Source organism: Dipodomys ordii, unplaced genomic scaffold (assembly GCF_000151885.1).
Source record: "Dipodomys ordii isolate 6190 unplaced genomic scaffold, Dord_2.0 Scaffold11, whole genome shotgun sequence".
Classification (NCBI taxonomy): Eukaryota; Metazoa; Chordata; class Mammalia; order Rodentia; family Heteromyidae; genus Dipodomys; species Dipodomys ordii.
In genome coordinates this window covers 16751513-16767472 of record NW_012267227.1, presented here as the reverse complement: position 1 = coordinate 16767472, position 15960 = coordinate 16751513, and the positions used below count along the sequence as shown (strand labels likewise).

General features: G+C 49.3%; 1 protein-coding gene across 1 annotated transcript in view; it reads left to right on the top strand.

Annotated features, from left to right (window-relative positions):
* Mapkbp1 (mitogen-activated protein kinase binding protein 1) overlaps window positions 1–15960 on the top strand; it is a 52853-nt gene that overhangs the window by 26471 nt on the left and 10422 nt on the right. The window contains exons 3-11 of the mRNA XM_013010105.1: window positions 8723–8785; window positions 8925–8982; window positions 9587–9757; window positions 10343–10480; window positions 10661–10843; window positions 11390–11550; window positions 13561–13750; window positions 14302–14448; window positions 14662–14837. Coding sequence (XP_012865559.1) covers window positions 8723–8785; window positions 8925–8982; window positions 9587–9757; window positions 10343–10480; window positions 10661–10843; window positions 11390–11550; window positions 13561–13750; window positions 14302–14448; window positions 14662–14837 — 1287 coding nt within the window. The remainder of the gene's footprint in view (window positions 1–8722; window positions 8786–8924; window positions 8983–9586; window positions 9758–10342; window positions 10481–10660; window positions 10844–11389; window positions 11551–13560; window positions 13751–14301; window positions 14449–14661; window positions 14838–15960) is intronic.

Genomic DNA, 15960 nt, shown 5'->3' with positions numbered 1-15960 from the left:
ACTGCATGTAGTAGGTATGGTGGTGTGTATGGCTAGTTCCGGCTGCTCTGATGTATGAAGACAGAGGATTGCTTGAGCCTAGGTGGTCAGCCCTGGGCAGCCTAGCAGTGACTCTGTCAGAAACAAAAATAAGAAAAAAACCCAAAACTCTATATCCACTGACATTCTCCAGCCCTCTTCCCTGGAACCCCAAGTCATAGGAAACACTTCTTCACGTTCCAGCTCCATGGATTTGTCTGTTCTGGGTATGTCATATAAATGGAATCCTAGAACATTTGGCTTTTTTTTTTTTGTCGGTCGTGGGGCTTGAACTCTGGGCCTGGGCGCTGTCCCTCAGCTCTTCAGCTCAAGGCGAGCGCTCTACCACTTGAGCTACAGCGCCACTTCCGGTTTTCTGGTGGTTTATTGGAGATCAGAGTCTCACGGTCTCTCCTGCCCGGGCTGGCTTTGAACTGCGATCCTCAGATCTCAGCCTCCTGAGTAGCTAGGATTACAGGTGTGAACCACCAGCGCCCTGCTGAACATTTGGCTTTTTGTGCCTGGCTTCTTTCACTTAGCCTTATGTTTTCAAAGTTCCTTCATGTTGTAGCATATGTCAGCACTCTATTCCTTTCTATGGCTGAATAATGCTCCATTTTGTAGATAAACTACATTGTATCTATTCTGTGGACACTTGGCTTCTTTCAGCTTTTTAGCTGCTGTGGATAATGCTGATGTGATGGTGTCCCTGGCTTGTGTCACCTGAGAGGTGTCAGTTGTGACGTCCCTTGGGACAGATGCTGGAGTTCTTTCCCTGCTGCCTTTCCCTCCGCCAGCTGTAGCTTCTTACGTTTCCACAGAAGCGTACCTTCAGGAGCGGCTCCACCTCTAGTTCTTCCCGGGAGCCTCTGTCTCTTGCTGGTGCAGGAACATGAAAATGAGAAGGGCCGCAGCTCTGCTTTCCTTGCCCAGCCACCAGCCTGGGGATGTCTACTTCCCTGGCATGATAGCCTAGCAACTTTTCAGTCTCACATTTTCTTAGTTTCACCTCCTCACCACAAGAAGACCGAAACTACCTTTATCCAGTACTTATTTCATGCCAGATGCTTTTAAAACACTTGACATGAGCTGTAGTACTCAGCGTAATCATGTGAGGTTGGTCCTTTGCTGCCTCTATACATTGAGAAGTAAGTACATTGAAGGAGGTGATGCAGTGTGAGTTCTGGGGTCTAGTCCTATAGCCCGGCTGCACATAGCATGGGGTAGGGAAGAGCAGGCTTCCTGGTTATTTTTCAAGCTGCTCTTTCTCTAAGCTGTTTACTTGCCATTCAAAGAAGAGCCTAGTTGATGGGCAGCTCCTTGTTCCCAGGAGACTTCTGCCCCTGGCTTTGGAGATCCATGTCTCCCCTAAAGAGTCCTGTAGTGTTTGGTGTCAGTAGGTGGGGTGTTGTGGGAGATGCTGTGGCTGGGCCTGGCAGAGGCAGGTCTGGCCTCCCTCCTCCTCTCCTACAGGCCTTGCTGCCTGCCTCAGGGGAATTCCACCCGTCCCTGCCTCTGCCTGCAAAAGCCAGGTTCCTTCTTGTTGGAGGTGGGGCTGAGGCTAGACCTAGAGTGGGCAGGAAAGGCCTGGGGCGCTGCTCCAGTGTGTGTGCTTACTGAGCTCTGCGTCCCCACCCTGGAGCCCAGTTGCCTCCCTCTTGTCCACATTCCCTGGGCCTCACGCCCAGAACCTTTAAGAGCAGCTTGTGCTTTATGTTTTGGGGCAGGTTCCAGCCCTGTGCGGGCACCTGGGTGTTCCAGTCCTCCAGGTCATGTCAGGGACTTACCTGGTGTAACCTCCAGAAAGTTTCCTGAATGTACTTCCTGGGCCAGCCCTGGACAGCACCCCTGGTCAGTTTGAATTCAGGCCTTCGGATTTCTTAGAACTTCAGTCTCTCTGCAAATGTCCTCTTTCTGGGTGTTTGAGTGGTGCTCTTGCTGAAGCTCCCTGATGTGCTTTTGGGGTAGCTGGAGATCCCCACAGTCTACATGAATGAACCCAAACAGGTTCTTCCCACCCTCTCTTCCTATCTGCTAATCCTAATACACCCTCCACCCCCACTCTTGTTCCTGCTCCTCTCGCTGCGCTGGGAGCCAGCTCAGGTATCCTAGAAACAAGGAGAGAAACAAAACTCAGAAAATGCTCCCAGAGGCTTAGTAGCAAATATCAAACCAAAACAAAGTTTTCCAAGAGGAAACAAGACTGCACAGCGGGCCGAGCAGAGGTAGGCTGGGACTCCAGGCTGAGCGTTGTCTCTGGGCAGAGACCCCCCTGGTTTTAGTGGTCCCTGCTTCTCTTCTCCAGCGTTCTCCCTGTGCTCCCACTTTCCCAACAGGAAGCCCACCTCTCACCTGTCACATTTACATCCCTTTGCCACCCTAGTGTAACCATTTAATGAGTCCAAGTCAAAAAAAGAAGCTAGCACATCAGATATGTTACTAGAAAGCTTAGAGCAGCTGAACAAACTCAGTCCTTGAGTCTGACAAGAGAAGAATTCAGGCAATAAGCAAAACATAGCAAAGGTGAGAGGAAAGTTTATCAGAAAAGAAATACGGCAGAGAAAGAAAGCATGTGGCTTAGCCACGCCACAGGAAGACAGCGCTGAGCCATTCCTGACACTTGGGCCATCTTTCTTTTTACAGACTGTCCTTGGTTAATAGTAAGAATCAAGGGCTTTTTGATTGGTGGGCTTCTGTTTCCGGTAAGGTTGTGACGCCATAGATTTACAGTTATTTCCCAAGGCTTTTATCCTTACTTGCTTATTCTTTGTAGCCCCTGTCCCCATTTCTTATCAGGCAGGTTTTGGTTTGTCAGCTTTTCCTGCCATCTGCCAGCTGTGTAGGCTGCAATTTCCCACCAGCTTTTCTACTAATTCACAGCACAGGGACGCCAAGTGGGTCCCAGGCAGCTTCTTGCAGCGCCTACTCTGACGGAGCACCCTTCAGTGAGCTGCGCTTTCCCTAGCTGGGAAAGCTGGCAGCCCTGCTGCCACGGTGGGGCCCCTCCATCGCCGGAGTGAGCTGGTGAGTGCTCTGAGCCAAGTGCTCTGAGCTGCCCCAGGACCTCTGGGTGGGGAGCGCCCTAGCAAGGAGACCAGGCTTCCCCAGCAGCCTCTTAGTTGCTCTAAGGAGAGAGAAAGGGAAAACTCACTTTTGAGAAGGTCCTCTGTGTACTCAACCTAAGTTGGATTTTACGCTGAGACCCTAGCTCCACGCGGGGGCTCCCAGGATGCAGGCACAGGCACAGTCCTCTCCTGACGAGGTCTGGTGAGCTCTGACCTTCAGGAGCACAGAGCGCCCTTGCTCCATGAGACAAGCTGGATGGGCTGCACAGCAGAGGCCTTGGTGCCTTTCCCATGGCTTCCCGCGTCTCCCACACGCACTGCAGGGCCCTCCTTCGTCCATAACAGTCAGCTCATGACACATGCGTTCCTCTTGTCCAGAAGAGTGGTGCGGAAGCCCGGCAGGGTCACTGCGTCCACAGGCTTAGGCTGCAGGCTGATAGAGCAAGCTAGAAGCATGCGAACAAGGAAGGGAGCAAGGTGGTGTCAGAGAGCGGCAAGGATTGGGAAAAATAAAATGGTGATGGGACATAGAGTAAGTGAATAACGGGGAGCCGAGGGGGCTGCGATAAAATTCGGGGGTCCAGGACTCTGTGATGGGGGAACATTAGAACTAAACTTGAATGACACGGAGGAAGTGGCACGTGAGGTTTCACACCAGAGTGTTCCAGATGGAGGAACTGTCAAGTGCAGAGGTCCCAAGGAAAGGAGGAATCACTTTATGTGTTGGAGCCACTGGTCGGCATACCAGAATGAGGGGGAGGAGGGTGCTCAGACCCTACCATTACCACCGCTGCTCGTGGAGATTCTCCTTTGAGCAAACAGGAGTCCTATACCACCAGCCACGGAATTCATGGAGTTACTGTTACCCAGTCTGTGAAGTGGCTCAGAACAAAGATGGCAGCGGAACTCATGGAAGACCACAAGCCATGCCCCCAGCAAAAGTGTTAGCTGCCTTGTCTCTTGGGATAATTGAAGTTCTCAGATTTCCCTCTTTGGAAGTGAATCTGGAGGCGTAGTTTGTGATTCCCCATCGGGATGAGTACAGTTTCAGGAAACTCAGTAGTATCCAGAAAGTCTGGTATAGCACACGGTAGGACTTCCTATTGGAACTGTTGACTATCTGGAAAGTAGTTGCCTCTGACCCTTGTTTAGGGTGTCCTTCAAGAAAATAACATAAGTCAGGCACTGGTAGCTCACACCTGTAGTCCTATAGGTACTCAGGAGGCTGAGATCTGAGGATCACTGTTCAAAAAGCCAGCCCGGGCAGGAAAGTTTGTGAGACTCTTATCTCCAATAAACCAGTAGAAGATCAGAAGTGGCGCTGTGGCTCAATGATAGAGTACTGGCCTTGAGCTGAAGAGCTGAGGGATAGCACCTAAGCCCAGAGTGCAAGCCCACGACCGACAGAAAAAAGAAAAAGAAAATAGCATAAGACACCACGCTGGTTGACTAAGCATTGTCTTCAGTTCCCACAGCAGTTCTGTGAGGTAGATGGTACTTCATAGATGAGGAAATGGAGGTTCAGAGGAGTGAAGGAACATGTGCAAGATCACACTGTATTAGCAGAGAGATCTGGCTGGTTGCTCTTGTTCGTTCTGCCCTGTACTGCTCCGGGGCATCACTCGAGCTATCCCAAATGCTATGAGGTGGGAGAACCATGGACTTCCCCTTGGGCCCTAATCCAAGGTCTGCCACTAGGCTGTTCCTCAGCATTCAGCTTTGAGATCCTGTGGCTAGTGACTTACCTGTATTTTTTTTAAATTTACTTTATTGTTATTTTAGAGATGATAAACAGCAGACACTTACATACATCAGGTAATAAGTACATTTCCTTCTGCACAATGTCATCTGTTCCTTTATTCTCTCCCATGCCCTCACTCCCATTTCCACCCACTTTCATCAATGTCCAGTGTCCACCGCTGCAATTTTTCACCCTTTTTCCTTGGATTCTGTGCCCTCCTCCAACCCTCCTACAGATGTGCACATGAATACACTGTGTATAAGATAAAGAATACAGAGTCATCAGAAAAAGAAAAAACAAATTAAGAAAAAAGTCCTTTAGGGGCTGGGAAGGTGGCTTAGTGGTAGAGCGCATGCCTTGCATGCCAGAGGCCCTGGGTTCAATTCCTCAGCACCACACAAGAAAAAAGCTGGAATTGGTGCTGTGGCTCAAGTGGTAGAGTGCTAAGCGCCTTGAGCTGAAGAGCTGAGGGACAGCGCCCAGGCCCAGAGTTCAGGCCCCATAACCGGACCCCAAAAAACAAACAAAGAAAAAAGTCCTTTGTTTCCATATCTTTGGAGTTTATTTCAGTATGTATATTATTTTATATACATGTGAAGAGGCACTTGGGTATTGTACCTTTGTGATGCTCTCTTAAAACTACCCTCTTTTGATTTCACTGTGTGTATCTAGAATCCTGTGTAATTTCTCATGTCCCAGTGCATTTTAGTTCTAACTTCTGTGTATGCACTGTTTGTCTCTCTTATCATGTTTGTTTTAGTTTTACCCATTTCTCTGCAAATGACATTATTTTATTCTTTCTAATGGCTGTGTAAAATTCCATTGTATATAGGTACCACATTTTTTTTTTGATCCACTCATCTAATGAGTGGATCTCTGGACTGTTTTCATATCTTGTGAATAGTGTGGCAGTGAACATGGCCGTGCAGGTGGCCTTGTCATACCCTGGCTCATGATGCTCAGGATAGATGTCAAGGAGTGGTGAGGCTGGGTCATATGGAAGGTCTATGTTTAGTTTTTTGAGGAACCTCCAGACTTCTTTCCTGAGTGTAGTACTACATTCCCACCAGCAGAGGAGTAGGGTTCCTGTTCCCCCATTTCCCCACCAGCATTTGTTGTTTTTCAAATTCAATATGTTGGGGTGAGATGGAATTTCAGAGTTTTTATTTGCATTTCCTTTATGGCCAGAGCTGATGAGCATTTCCTCGTGTGTTTCTTTGACATTTTTATCTCTTCTGAGAAGTCTCTCCTTAGCTCCCTTGCCCATTTAGTGATTGGTTTGTTAGGTTTGGGAGAGGTTAGTTTTTTGAGCTCCTTGTATTTACTGGATATTAGGCCTTTGCTGACATATTGCTGGTAAAGATCTTTTCCTAGTTTTTCGGCTATCTTTCTAGTTTAGTGACTATGTCCTTAGCTATGTAGAAACTTCTTATTTTGATGTAGTGACACTTGTCAAGTCTCTCTCCTATCTATTGTGTTACTGGGACTCTATTCAGGAAGTTTCTGCCTATACCTAAAGTTCTAATGTTTCTGCTACTCTGTTTCAGAGTTTTGGGTCTAAGTTGAGGTTTTGATCCCCATTGATTGATATTAGTGCATGGTGACAAGCAGGGGTCCACTTACAGTTTTCTGCATGTGGGTGCCATTTTCCCAGCACCAGTTGTTGAAGAGGCTATGTTTTTTCCACTGTATGTCTTTGGCTCCTTTTTCAAATATCAGATGACTGTAAGTATATGATTTTATTTCTGGGTCTTCTAATCTATTCCATTGATCTTCAGGTCTATTTTTGTGCCAATATCAAGCTGTTTGAAATCTGGTATTGTGATACCACCCACATTGCTTTTTTTTTTTTTTTTGCTAGTCCTGGGGCTTGAACTCACTGTCCCTGAGCTGTTCAATGCTAGCACTCTACCACTTGAGCCACAGCACCACTTGTGGCTTTTTCTGTGTATGTGGTACTGAGGAATTGAACCCAGGGCTTCAGGCATGCTAGGCAAGCACTCTATCACTGAGCCACCTTCCCAGCCCCCCCCACCTTTTTTTTTTTTTTTTGCCTAGAATTGCTTTGGTATTCTAAGTCTTTCATTGTTCCATATGAATTTTTGGGTCCTTTAGCTATAAGATCATGTCATCTGCAAATAGGGATAGTTTGATTTCTTCTTTCCCTATGTGGATCCCTTTTATGTCTTTTTCTTACCTCTTTGATGTGGCTAAGAATTCCAGATCTATATTGAAGAGAGGTGGAGAAAGTGGGCATCCTTTCCTTGCTCCTGAGTTTAGGGGAAATGATTTTAGTTTTCTCCTAGTATGTTGTAGGCTGTTGGTCTGTCATATATAGTAAGAAATGTTCCTTTTATTCCTAGTTTCTCCAAAGCATTTCACATGAATGGATGTTGTATTTTGTCGAAGGCTTTTTTTTCTCATCTATTGAGATGATTATTGGTTTTTGTCCTTGGCTCTAGTGAATTACATTTATTGATTTGCATATGTTAAACCAGCCTTGTATCTGTGGGATGAAGCCTAATTGGTCATAATGTATGATTTTAAAATTTGTTTCTGTATTCTGTTGGTTGTTTTATTGAAGAGCTTTGCATATGTGTTCATCAGAGAAATTGGTCTATAGTTCTCTCTCTTTTTTTTTTTTTTTGGCTGGATCCTTACTTGGTTTTGGGATGAGTGTGATGACTTACCATTTTATTCGCCCTTCACAGGCATGTATTGAGTGTCTGTCTAGAGCCTGGGAGCTTAACAGTAAACAGAATAAACAAAAACACCATTTTCACAAAGCTGGCAATCGATGCATGAAGTAAATTATATAGAATGTTACACGTTGAGATGTACTTTGGACAAAGTACAAACAGCACTGGTGAAGGGCAGTAGGGTCTGCGGGAGCGGGTCATAATGCTACATCAGGCTAGAGGGATGGGATGGCTGTGCCATAGAGTCACCCTCTAATTTTACTTAGTCTGAAAGGAAAAGTCTGAAGGCACCAGGTCTCAGAGGCCTAGCTCATCATGGTGGCAGCAGGCCTGGGCCTGTGCAAGAAGCGGGTGTGGAGGCCCGGCCTTCCCCTGGGGACGGAGGCCTCTTCTTCTTGTACAAGAGTGTACCGTCTCTGCACCCCTGGGCTCTGACTTCCCTGACTCAGCTCAGCCCAGCCCTCATGGTGGAAAGGGCTTGGTCCACTCTGCCTGGCAGGGACTTGGAGGTAGAGGGCCAGTGACTGATGTCAGCTGTGCCCCACCCTCTGCTCCCTAGCTGACTGAGGAACTTGCTGGAAGCTCACCAGGAAACACGAGGAGACTCCTGGGTGGTTTTGAGAACAGGCCCTCATGTTCTCTTGGGAAGACCTCTACCAGATGGGCATGCAGACCCCATTCTACCCTCATGTGGCATCCGCAGTGGGGAAAGAGAGACTGTGAGGTGTTCTCTTGCTCTCTGACTTTCTCTGTGTTGGAAGGTCTACAAATCTGAATAAGTAGGAGCACCGTCTCTCCCTCCTCCCTCAACATAATGGTCTTCCTGTGTTCTCACCCTGCACACAGCCTCCCTTGCTCTTCTTCATCCCTTAGCGCAGGGGAGGATGGGGGAGCTCCTGCCCAAGTCCCACTTCCTCTTCCCTGGTGCATCTTCCCCTGGGCATGTGAGGCCTGTGTCCCTGCTGCCTTTCCTGGGCATGACCCAAGACAGGGCTGTGCTCATGGGTGTGGTGGCACAGTCTTCTAGTCTCCTGCTGGAACTTTTGTGCTCTTGAAGCTGCAGATAGGCCATCGTAGTGAGGAGGGAAGAGCAGAGCCTCGCTGAGCTGATTGTCCATGCTCCTTCTCCTGGGTAGCCTGGGAAGTCTTGGGGGAGCCATAGTTTGGGGCTTACTTAGAGTTTTGTCTCACCTCCTCAGGTGTGTGGTTGTGCTGTTCAACCCCCGGAAGCACAAGCAGCACCACATCCTCAACAGTTCCAGGTAGGAGGCAGTGGGAGGGCGCTGGCCGGGGTCTCCAGAGCAGTGCTACGGTGCCCCTGGCATCTGCCAGCCTCGCCTTTGCCGAGGCCGGGGCTGGGATGCCCACCAGTGCCCATCTAAGCCTGCCCGTCTCTTTCAGGAAAACCATCACTGCCCTTGCCTTCTCCCCTGATGGCAAGTACTTGGTCACTGGAGAGGTGAGTGAGGAAGAGGATGGCCTGCCCACAGCAGAAAGCCACTGCCCAGGCCATACTGCCATATAGCTGTCACTTTGACCTTCTGAATTAATGCCAAAGCCTGGTTTTGAAGTGTATACCAGGATCATCTGAGGGCTTGCTAACGCACACATTGCTGGGTGTTCTCTGGGTTCTGAGTTCCCGGGTTCCACTTACCATGAAGGTGAAGGAAGCACTGGGAACAGCCCTCATCCCCGGGCCCTACTGGGCCCATGAGGTCCCCTGCCCTCGCCATCTCTCAGGAAGGCATTTGAGAGGCAGAGGTAGACCTGAGTGGTAGCAGATTCTAGAATCTAGAGAATAAATCTCTAGATTGATTCAAGGAGTTTTGACCAAGCAGAAGTATGAACCCCCACTCAGAGACAAAATTGGGCCCCCTATCTTCCTAACCCCCTCGCATTTATATGTCCTCTGTACCTTTCTCATATTTGGTCCCCTGCTCTTGGCTGTTAGCTGGGAGGGAGGTGGGCAGTAGAGGATGGTGGGCAGTAGAGGCCCTCTCTGGAAGGTTAAGGAGGCAGCACGCCTCCCTGCAGTCCTCACTCCTGCTTCTCGCCCCCTTCAGAGTGGGCACATGCCTGCCGTGCGGGTTTGGGACGTGGCTGAGCACAGCCAGGTGGCGGAGCTGCAGGAGCATAAGTATGGTGTGGCTTGTGTGGCCTTCTCCCCCAGCGCCAAGTATATTGTGTCCGTGGGCTACCAGCATGACATGATTGTCAACGTTTGGGCCTGGAAGGTGAGTGGACTATGCAGGAGGCAGTCTGGGAGTGGCGTGGGGATCAGTGAGGACTCAGGAAGCTGCTGACCTGAGCTGCTTCACCCCACCCAGCTGGTCTTCAGATTATTCTAGACAATTGCCTGAGACAGAAAAAGAGCACCCATGTGCATGGAGCTAGCAGGGCTAGCTTATGCCTTCAAGTACTCCTGAGGAAATCGTCCAAAAAAAAAAAAAAAGCTCCTGCACACCCCACTTTTTCAGAGTGGCAAATCCTGAAATAAAACAGTTTTTCGTTGGGCATTCATGGCTTACATCTACAATCCTAGTTACTCAGGTGGCTGAGATCTGAGGGTTCAGGCCAGGCAGGAAAGTCCGTGAGACTCTTACCTCCTATTGACCACCAGAAAATCAGAAGTGGTGCTGTGGCTCAAAGTGGTAGAGCACTCACCTTGAGCAAAAGAGCTCAGGGACAGTGCCCATGACAAAAAAAAAAAAAAAACACTTTTTAAGTAGAAATTGTTTCTAGCTCTCGTCTGTTCTCAGAACCTCCTCCTTCTTAGCCCCGAGACACAGCCTTGATTCATTCTTTGAATTTCCCTCCAGAAAAACATTGTGGTGGCCTCCAACAAAGTGTCCAGTCGAGTGACAGCAGTGTCCTTTTCTGAAGATTGCAGCTACTTTGTCACTGCAGGCAACCGCCACATCAAGTTCTGGTACCTGGACGACAGTAAGACCTCCAAGGTAAGGGGCGGAGATGCTTAGCCTGCACTGAGCCCACTCGGCTCCAGCTGGGCCTCTTCTGCTGGCTCACAGTGGTCTTAAGGAACAAGGGCTTGCTGCTTGCCATCTTCGTGCTAGTGCCTCATTTGCAGGGACAGGGTCTGAGGTGGATGGCCGGACAGCCGTACTGTGTCTCCACAGGTGAATGCTACTGTGCCCTTGCTGGGCCGCTCTGGGCTCCTGGGGGAGCTGCGGAACAACTTGTTCACGGACGTAGCCTGTGGTCGAGGGAAGAAGGCGGACAGCACATTCTGCATCACATCCTCAGGGCTGCTGTGCGAGTTCAGTGACCGCAGGCTCCTGGACAAGTGGGTGGAGTTGAGGGTCAGTACCTCTGTTCCTGGGAAAGGCCCACCAGGTCTCAGCTCAGCATTGGCATTGTGCATATGGGAGGGGACCCCAGGAAAAGGAAGCCTGGGGTGCTAGCCCTGGTGACCTGCCCTGGTGACCTGCCTCCTCTTGCTCTCTCTCTCTTTCTCTCTGTGTCTCTTCCCCTGCTTTCCTCCTCTGCTCAGAATACAGACAGCTTCACAGTAAGTGCTGCTAGACCTTCCTCTTTCCCACAGGCTATTTCTTTCTCTTTGCTGTTTTTTTCTAAAACTCCATCCTCTGTGCCTTAGAAAGGTGCCTGATTTCCAGCCCCCAACTGTGCAGGACTGTGGTCCCTCGGGTCCCGCGGCTGGAGGGAGGGCGGGCATTTCTGATGACAGTGAGGGGCTCGGGACAGAGCAGCTGGGCTGCTTCTCCCTCACTCCAGTCTTGGCCAGACTCTCCTCTTGCAAGTGACTGTGACTTGCGGAGGGGTGGGGAAGAGGAGATGAGACCCAGTGGGCAGGTGGCCCTTACTGACCTGAGCCACTCTGTCCACAGACTACAGTGGCGCACTGCATCTCTGTGAGCCAGGACTACATCTTCTGCGGCTGTGCTGATGGCACTGTGCGCCTCTTCAACCCCGCTAACCTGCACTTCCTCAGCACCCTGCCCAGACCCCATGCACTGGGCACAGACATTGCCAGCATCACTGAGGCCAGGTGAGCGTGTGGGCTGCAGCCTCCGTGTGGAGCCTCACTCTGTGTCCAGCCTTGTTTGTCCATGCTTTGTGGAATCAACATGTATCAGAGGCCAAAGATTACCAGAAACAAGCACTCTTGGCTTCTTGGTACTTAAATTGGAACCAAGGAGACCGCATGCAAGGACCATGAATATCTTGGTAAGGGATTCTAGGAGGAGCTTCTGACAGGGCTTGGTCTTCCTTTCCTTTCCTCTCTTCTCTCCTTTCTTCCCCCTTCTCCCTGCCTCCCTTTCTCTCTCCCTTTCCTTCCTTCCTTCCTTCCTTCTTACCTTCCTTCCTACCTTCCTTCCTTCCTCCCTTCCTCCCTTCCTCCCTTCCTTCCTCTTTCTTTCTTTCCTTTCTCTTATAAGAATTCTTGAGTTTGAGCTCAGAGCTTCTTCCTTGCTGTGTAAGCATTCTACCTATGAGCTACACCTTCAGCCCTTTTTGTGCTAGTTGTTTTTGAGATAGGGTCTATGTGTACTTGAGCCATAGTCCATTTGTTTCAGGCTTCTCATCATAGGTAAGACTGCAGGCACGGGCTACCACCCCTACTCCTGCCTGGATTGGCCTGCTTTTGGCCTCCCAGGCAGCTAGGGTTAGCACCCAGTTTAGGATTTGGTCTGGTGTTAGATGATTTCAAGAATAGTTCAAGAAGCCGGGTACTGGTGGCTCACGCCTGTAATCCTAGTTACTCAGGAGGCTGAGATCTGAGGATCACAATTCAAAGCCAGCCCAGGCAGGAAAGTCTGTGAGACAAGTCTTATCTCCAATAAACCAGTAGAAAACCGGAAGCGGCGCTGTGGCTCATGCAGTAGAACGCTCACCTTGAGCTGAAGAGTGCAAGGACAGCACCCAAGCCCAGAGTTCAAGCCCTATGACCGACAAAAAAAAAATAATAGTTCAAGGGATTAAAGTTTTGTTCTGAGGGCTGGGAAGGTGGCTCAGTGGTAGAGTGCTTGCCTTGCATGCATGAGGCCCTGGGTTCCGATTCCTCAGCACCACATAAGCAAAAAGAAAAAAAGCCGGAAGTGGCGCTGTGGCTCAAGTTGGTAGAGCACTAGCTTTGAGCTGAAGAGCTGAGGGACAGCGCCCAGGCCCAGAGTTCAAGCCCCATAACTGCCCCCCCCCCCAAAAAAAAAAAAGAACTTAAAGTTTTGTTCTGATTGGATGCTGTCAGAAAGGGAGGCAAGTTATATAATTGGACATCTTGACAATCTTTAAGAACTACAAGGAAAGGTATGGGGTCAAGCTGTCATGGTAAAGACGCAGCCACCAATCATATTAGATGAGAGAGGGCAGTACTTGGTCATTTTTGTTGTTTATTAGGCAAGTGCTATAGTAGATTTGGTTTCAGTGTTTGGAATTGAGCAGGGCCTCACTTAGGATAGGCAAATGTGCCACTACTGATCTTCATCTCCGGTTCCATTTTTTTTTTTTTTTTGGTTGGTCGTGGGGCTTGAACTCTGGGCCTGGGCACTGTCCCTGCGCTCTTCAGCTCAAGGCAAGCACTCTACCGCTTGAGCCACAGTGCCACTTCCGGTTTTCGTGTGGTTTATTGGAGATAAGAGTCTCATGGACTTTCCTGCCTGGGCTAGCCTTGAACCGTGATCCTCAGATCTCAGCCTCCTGAGTAGCTGGGATTACAGGCGTGAGCCACCAGTGCCCAGCTCCCAGTTCCATTTTTTGTGGCTTGTATGGTGATCTTGATTTGATCTGTGTGCAGTTATGATTTTTGTTTTTGCTTCACTCCCGTCCTGGCCACAGAATCACCTCGTCCGATGGTCTGTCTGTAAGGTGGCATATGTTCATAGGGGGACACCAAGGCCCAGCAGCTAGGGCTGGTGCCCTCCCACTGATGGCAACTGTGGACCGGTTCTTTCCTCCTAAGCCTCTACTTCCACGCCTGGAGAGGGCCCTCCCAGCTCTGCCCGGCCCTTCTCTTCACTCCCTTCACCCTCACGGGGTTGTCCCTTCCTCTCTCCCATAGTCGCCTCTTCTCTGGAGGACCCAATGCCAGATATCCAGACACGATTGCCTTGACCTTTGATCCAACTAACCAGTGGCTGTCCTGTGTGTACAATGACCACAGCATCTACGTTTGGGATGTGAGGGACCCCAAGAAAGTGGGCAAGGTGTACTCCGCTCTGTACCATTCCTCCTGCGTCTGGAGTGTGGAGGTATGTGGGTGGCCCAGCTGGCCTCAAACGGGGTTCACTGAGATGCTAGTGTCAAGACAGAGATGTGGGAACTTGAAGTATGACTTTATATACCTGCTGCCTCCTTGTTTGTCCAGTGACACCCCTGGCATGCATCCTGGGGACTGAGCTTGAGTCTTACTGCTTATCCACCACAGTCTTCTTCAGCGTGCCCCTGTCTATCTTAGTTTTGCCTCATCATGGTGTCAATGTTCTTGGACAGGTTACCACACTTGACCAAGCCTTAGTCTCCTCAACTGTAAAATGATGTGCCTGATTAATTGTTCTAAGAATAAAATTAAATGATGTGAGTGGGAGCCAGAGGAGTGCCTGATGTATAGTAGGTGCTAAGTTAATAGGCTTTCCTTCAGTAATCATGTAGTATACATAACAGCTACGTCTTGCTTACTATGTGCCAGACACCCAACTCAGCCTTGGACAGCATTGTCTTTCATTTCAGTTCCTTTCATTTCCTGGGGCAGCTCAGAGTGTTCCCTAAATAGAAGTCTGACTCTTTGCTTCTTTCCCTTCAGGTCTACCCTGAGGTGAAGGACAGCAACCAGGCCTGTCTGCCTCCAAGTTCCTTTATTACCTGTTCCTCAGACAGTACCATCCGCCTGTGGAACACCGAGAGCTCTGGGGTACATGGCTCTACCCTGCACCGGAACATCCTCAGCAATGTGAGCCTGTGTCCCTGGGCCTCTCTGCATGCTTAGTACCCTATACCCACAACTTTTGTCCCTTGGCTTGAGGAACTAGGTTCTCAGACATTGACCTTGCAGCTTTTTTCTGGCCTCTATGAAACAAGGGTTTATTTTGCCCAACACTCTTCCCCCTTTGCACCAGTCTAATGTCTGTTCTGCCTTATTTGCCTCTTTGACGTGCTCCACTAGGATCTCATTAAGATAATCTATGTGGACGGGAACACTCAGGCCCTGCTGGACACGGAACTGCCCGGAGGAGACAAGGCTGACGGGTCCCTGATGGACCCTCGTGTGGGCATCCGCTCCGTGTGCATCAGCCCCAATGGACAGCATCTAGCTTCGGGAGACCGCATGGGCACACTTAGGTAATGCCTGGGCTGGAGTGCGTGTGACTGCCTCCCATGGTGGCTGTGCAGTTAGGGCCCCAAGAAGCAGAGTTTTAGGATTGTCTCAATAAAAGGAAAGATAATAACTTTGCGATGAAGAACCCAGCAGAAATGATCCTAACCAGGTGATTATGGTTAATATCCACATGTCACCATTTCACTATTCTTTGGTACCCAAAAACACATATGCCGGGCACTGGTGGCTCATGCCTGTAATCCTAGCTACTCAGGAGGCTGAGATCTGAGGATCACGGTTTGAAGCCAGCCCGGGCAGGAAAGTCTGTGACACTCTTATCTCCAATTATCCACCAGAAAACCGTAAGTGGCGCTGTGACTCAGTGGTAGAGTGCTTACTTTGAGCTGAAGAGCTGAGGGACAGCGCCCAAGCCCAGAGTTCAATCCCCACAACCAACCAGGAAAACAAAACAAAACCAAAACCACATAAATTCAATCGTGACAGAACACCAGACAGATTCACATTGAGGTACACACAACAGAGTACACACAACTGATAAGTGCTTCAAAAGTGTCATGGTCATAAAGGTAAGAAAGATGAAGCAGTTATGAACTACAGGGGATTAAAGAGAAGACACTGCTAAATGCCATTGGTACTCTGTGGTGACATTTTGTTTGTTTGTTTGTTTGTTTTTTGGGTCCGGTCGTGGGGCCAGAACTCTGGGCCTGGGCGCTGTCCCTCAGCTCTTCAGCTCAAGGCTGGCGCTCTACCACTTGAGCCACAGCGCCACTTCCGGCTTTTTTCTTTTTCCTTATGTGGTGCTTAGGAATCGAACCCAGGGCCTCAGGCATGCAAGACAAGCGCTCTACCACTGAGCCACCTTCCCAGCCCTGTGGTGACATTTTGAATGTGATCTTTAGTTAATAGTAATGTACCATTATAAGTGTCCTGTTCTGATAGTTGTACTTATATAAGATGTTAATACTAGACAAAGCTGACTAAGGAAAACAGACATCTCTCTCTTCATGCAGCTTTTTTCTAAGCTTAAAGAGAATGAATGAATGAGGGAAGGAGAGGGTGTGGCTGAGGAATGAATGAATGAGGGAAGGAGAGGGTGTGGCTGAGGAATGAATGAATGAGGGAAGG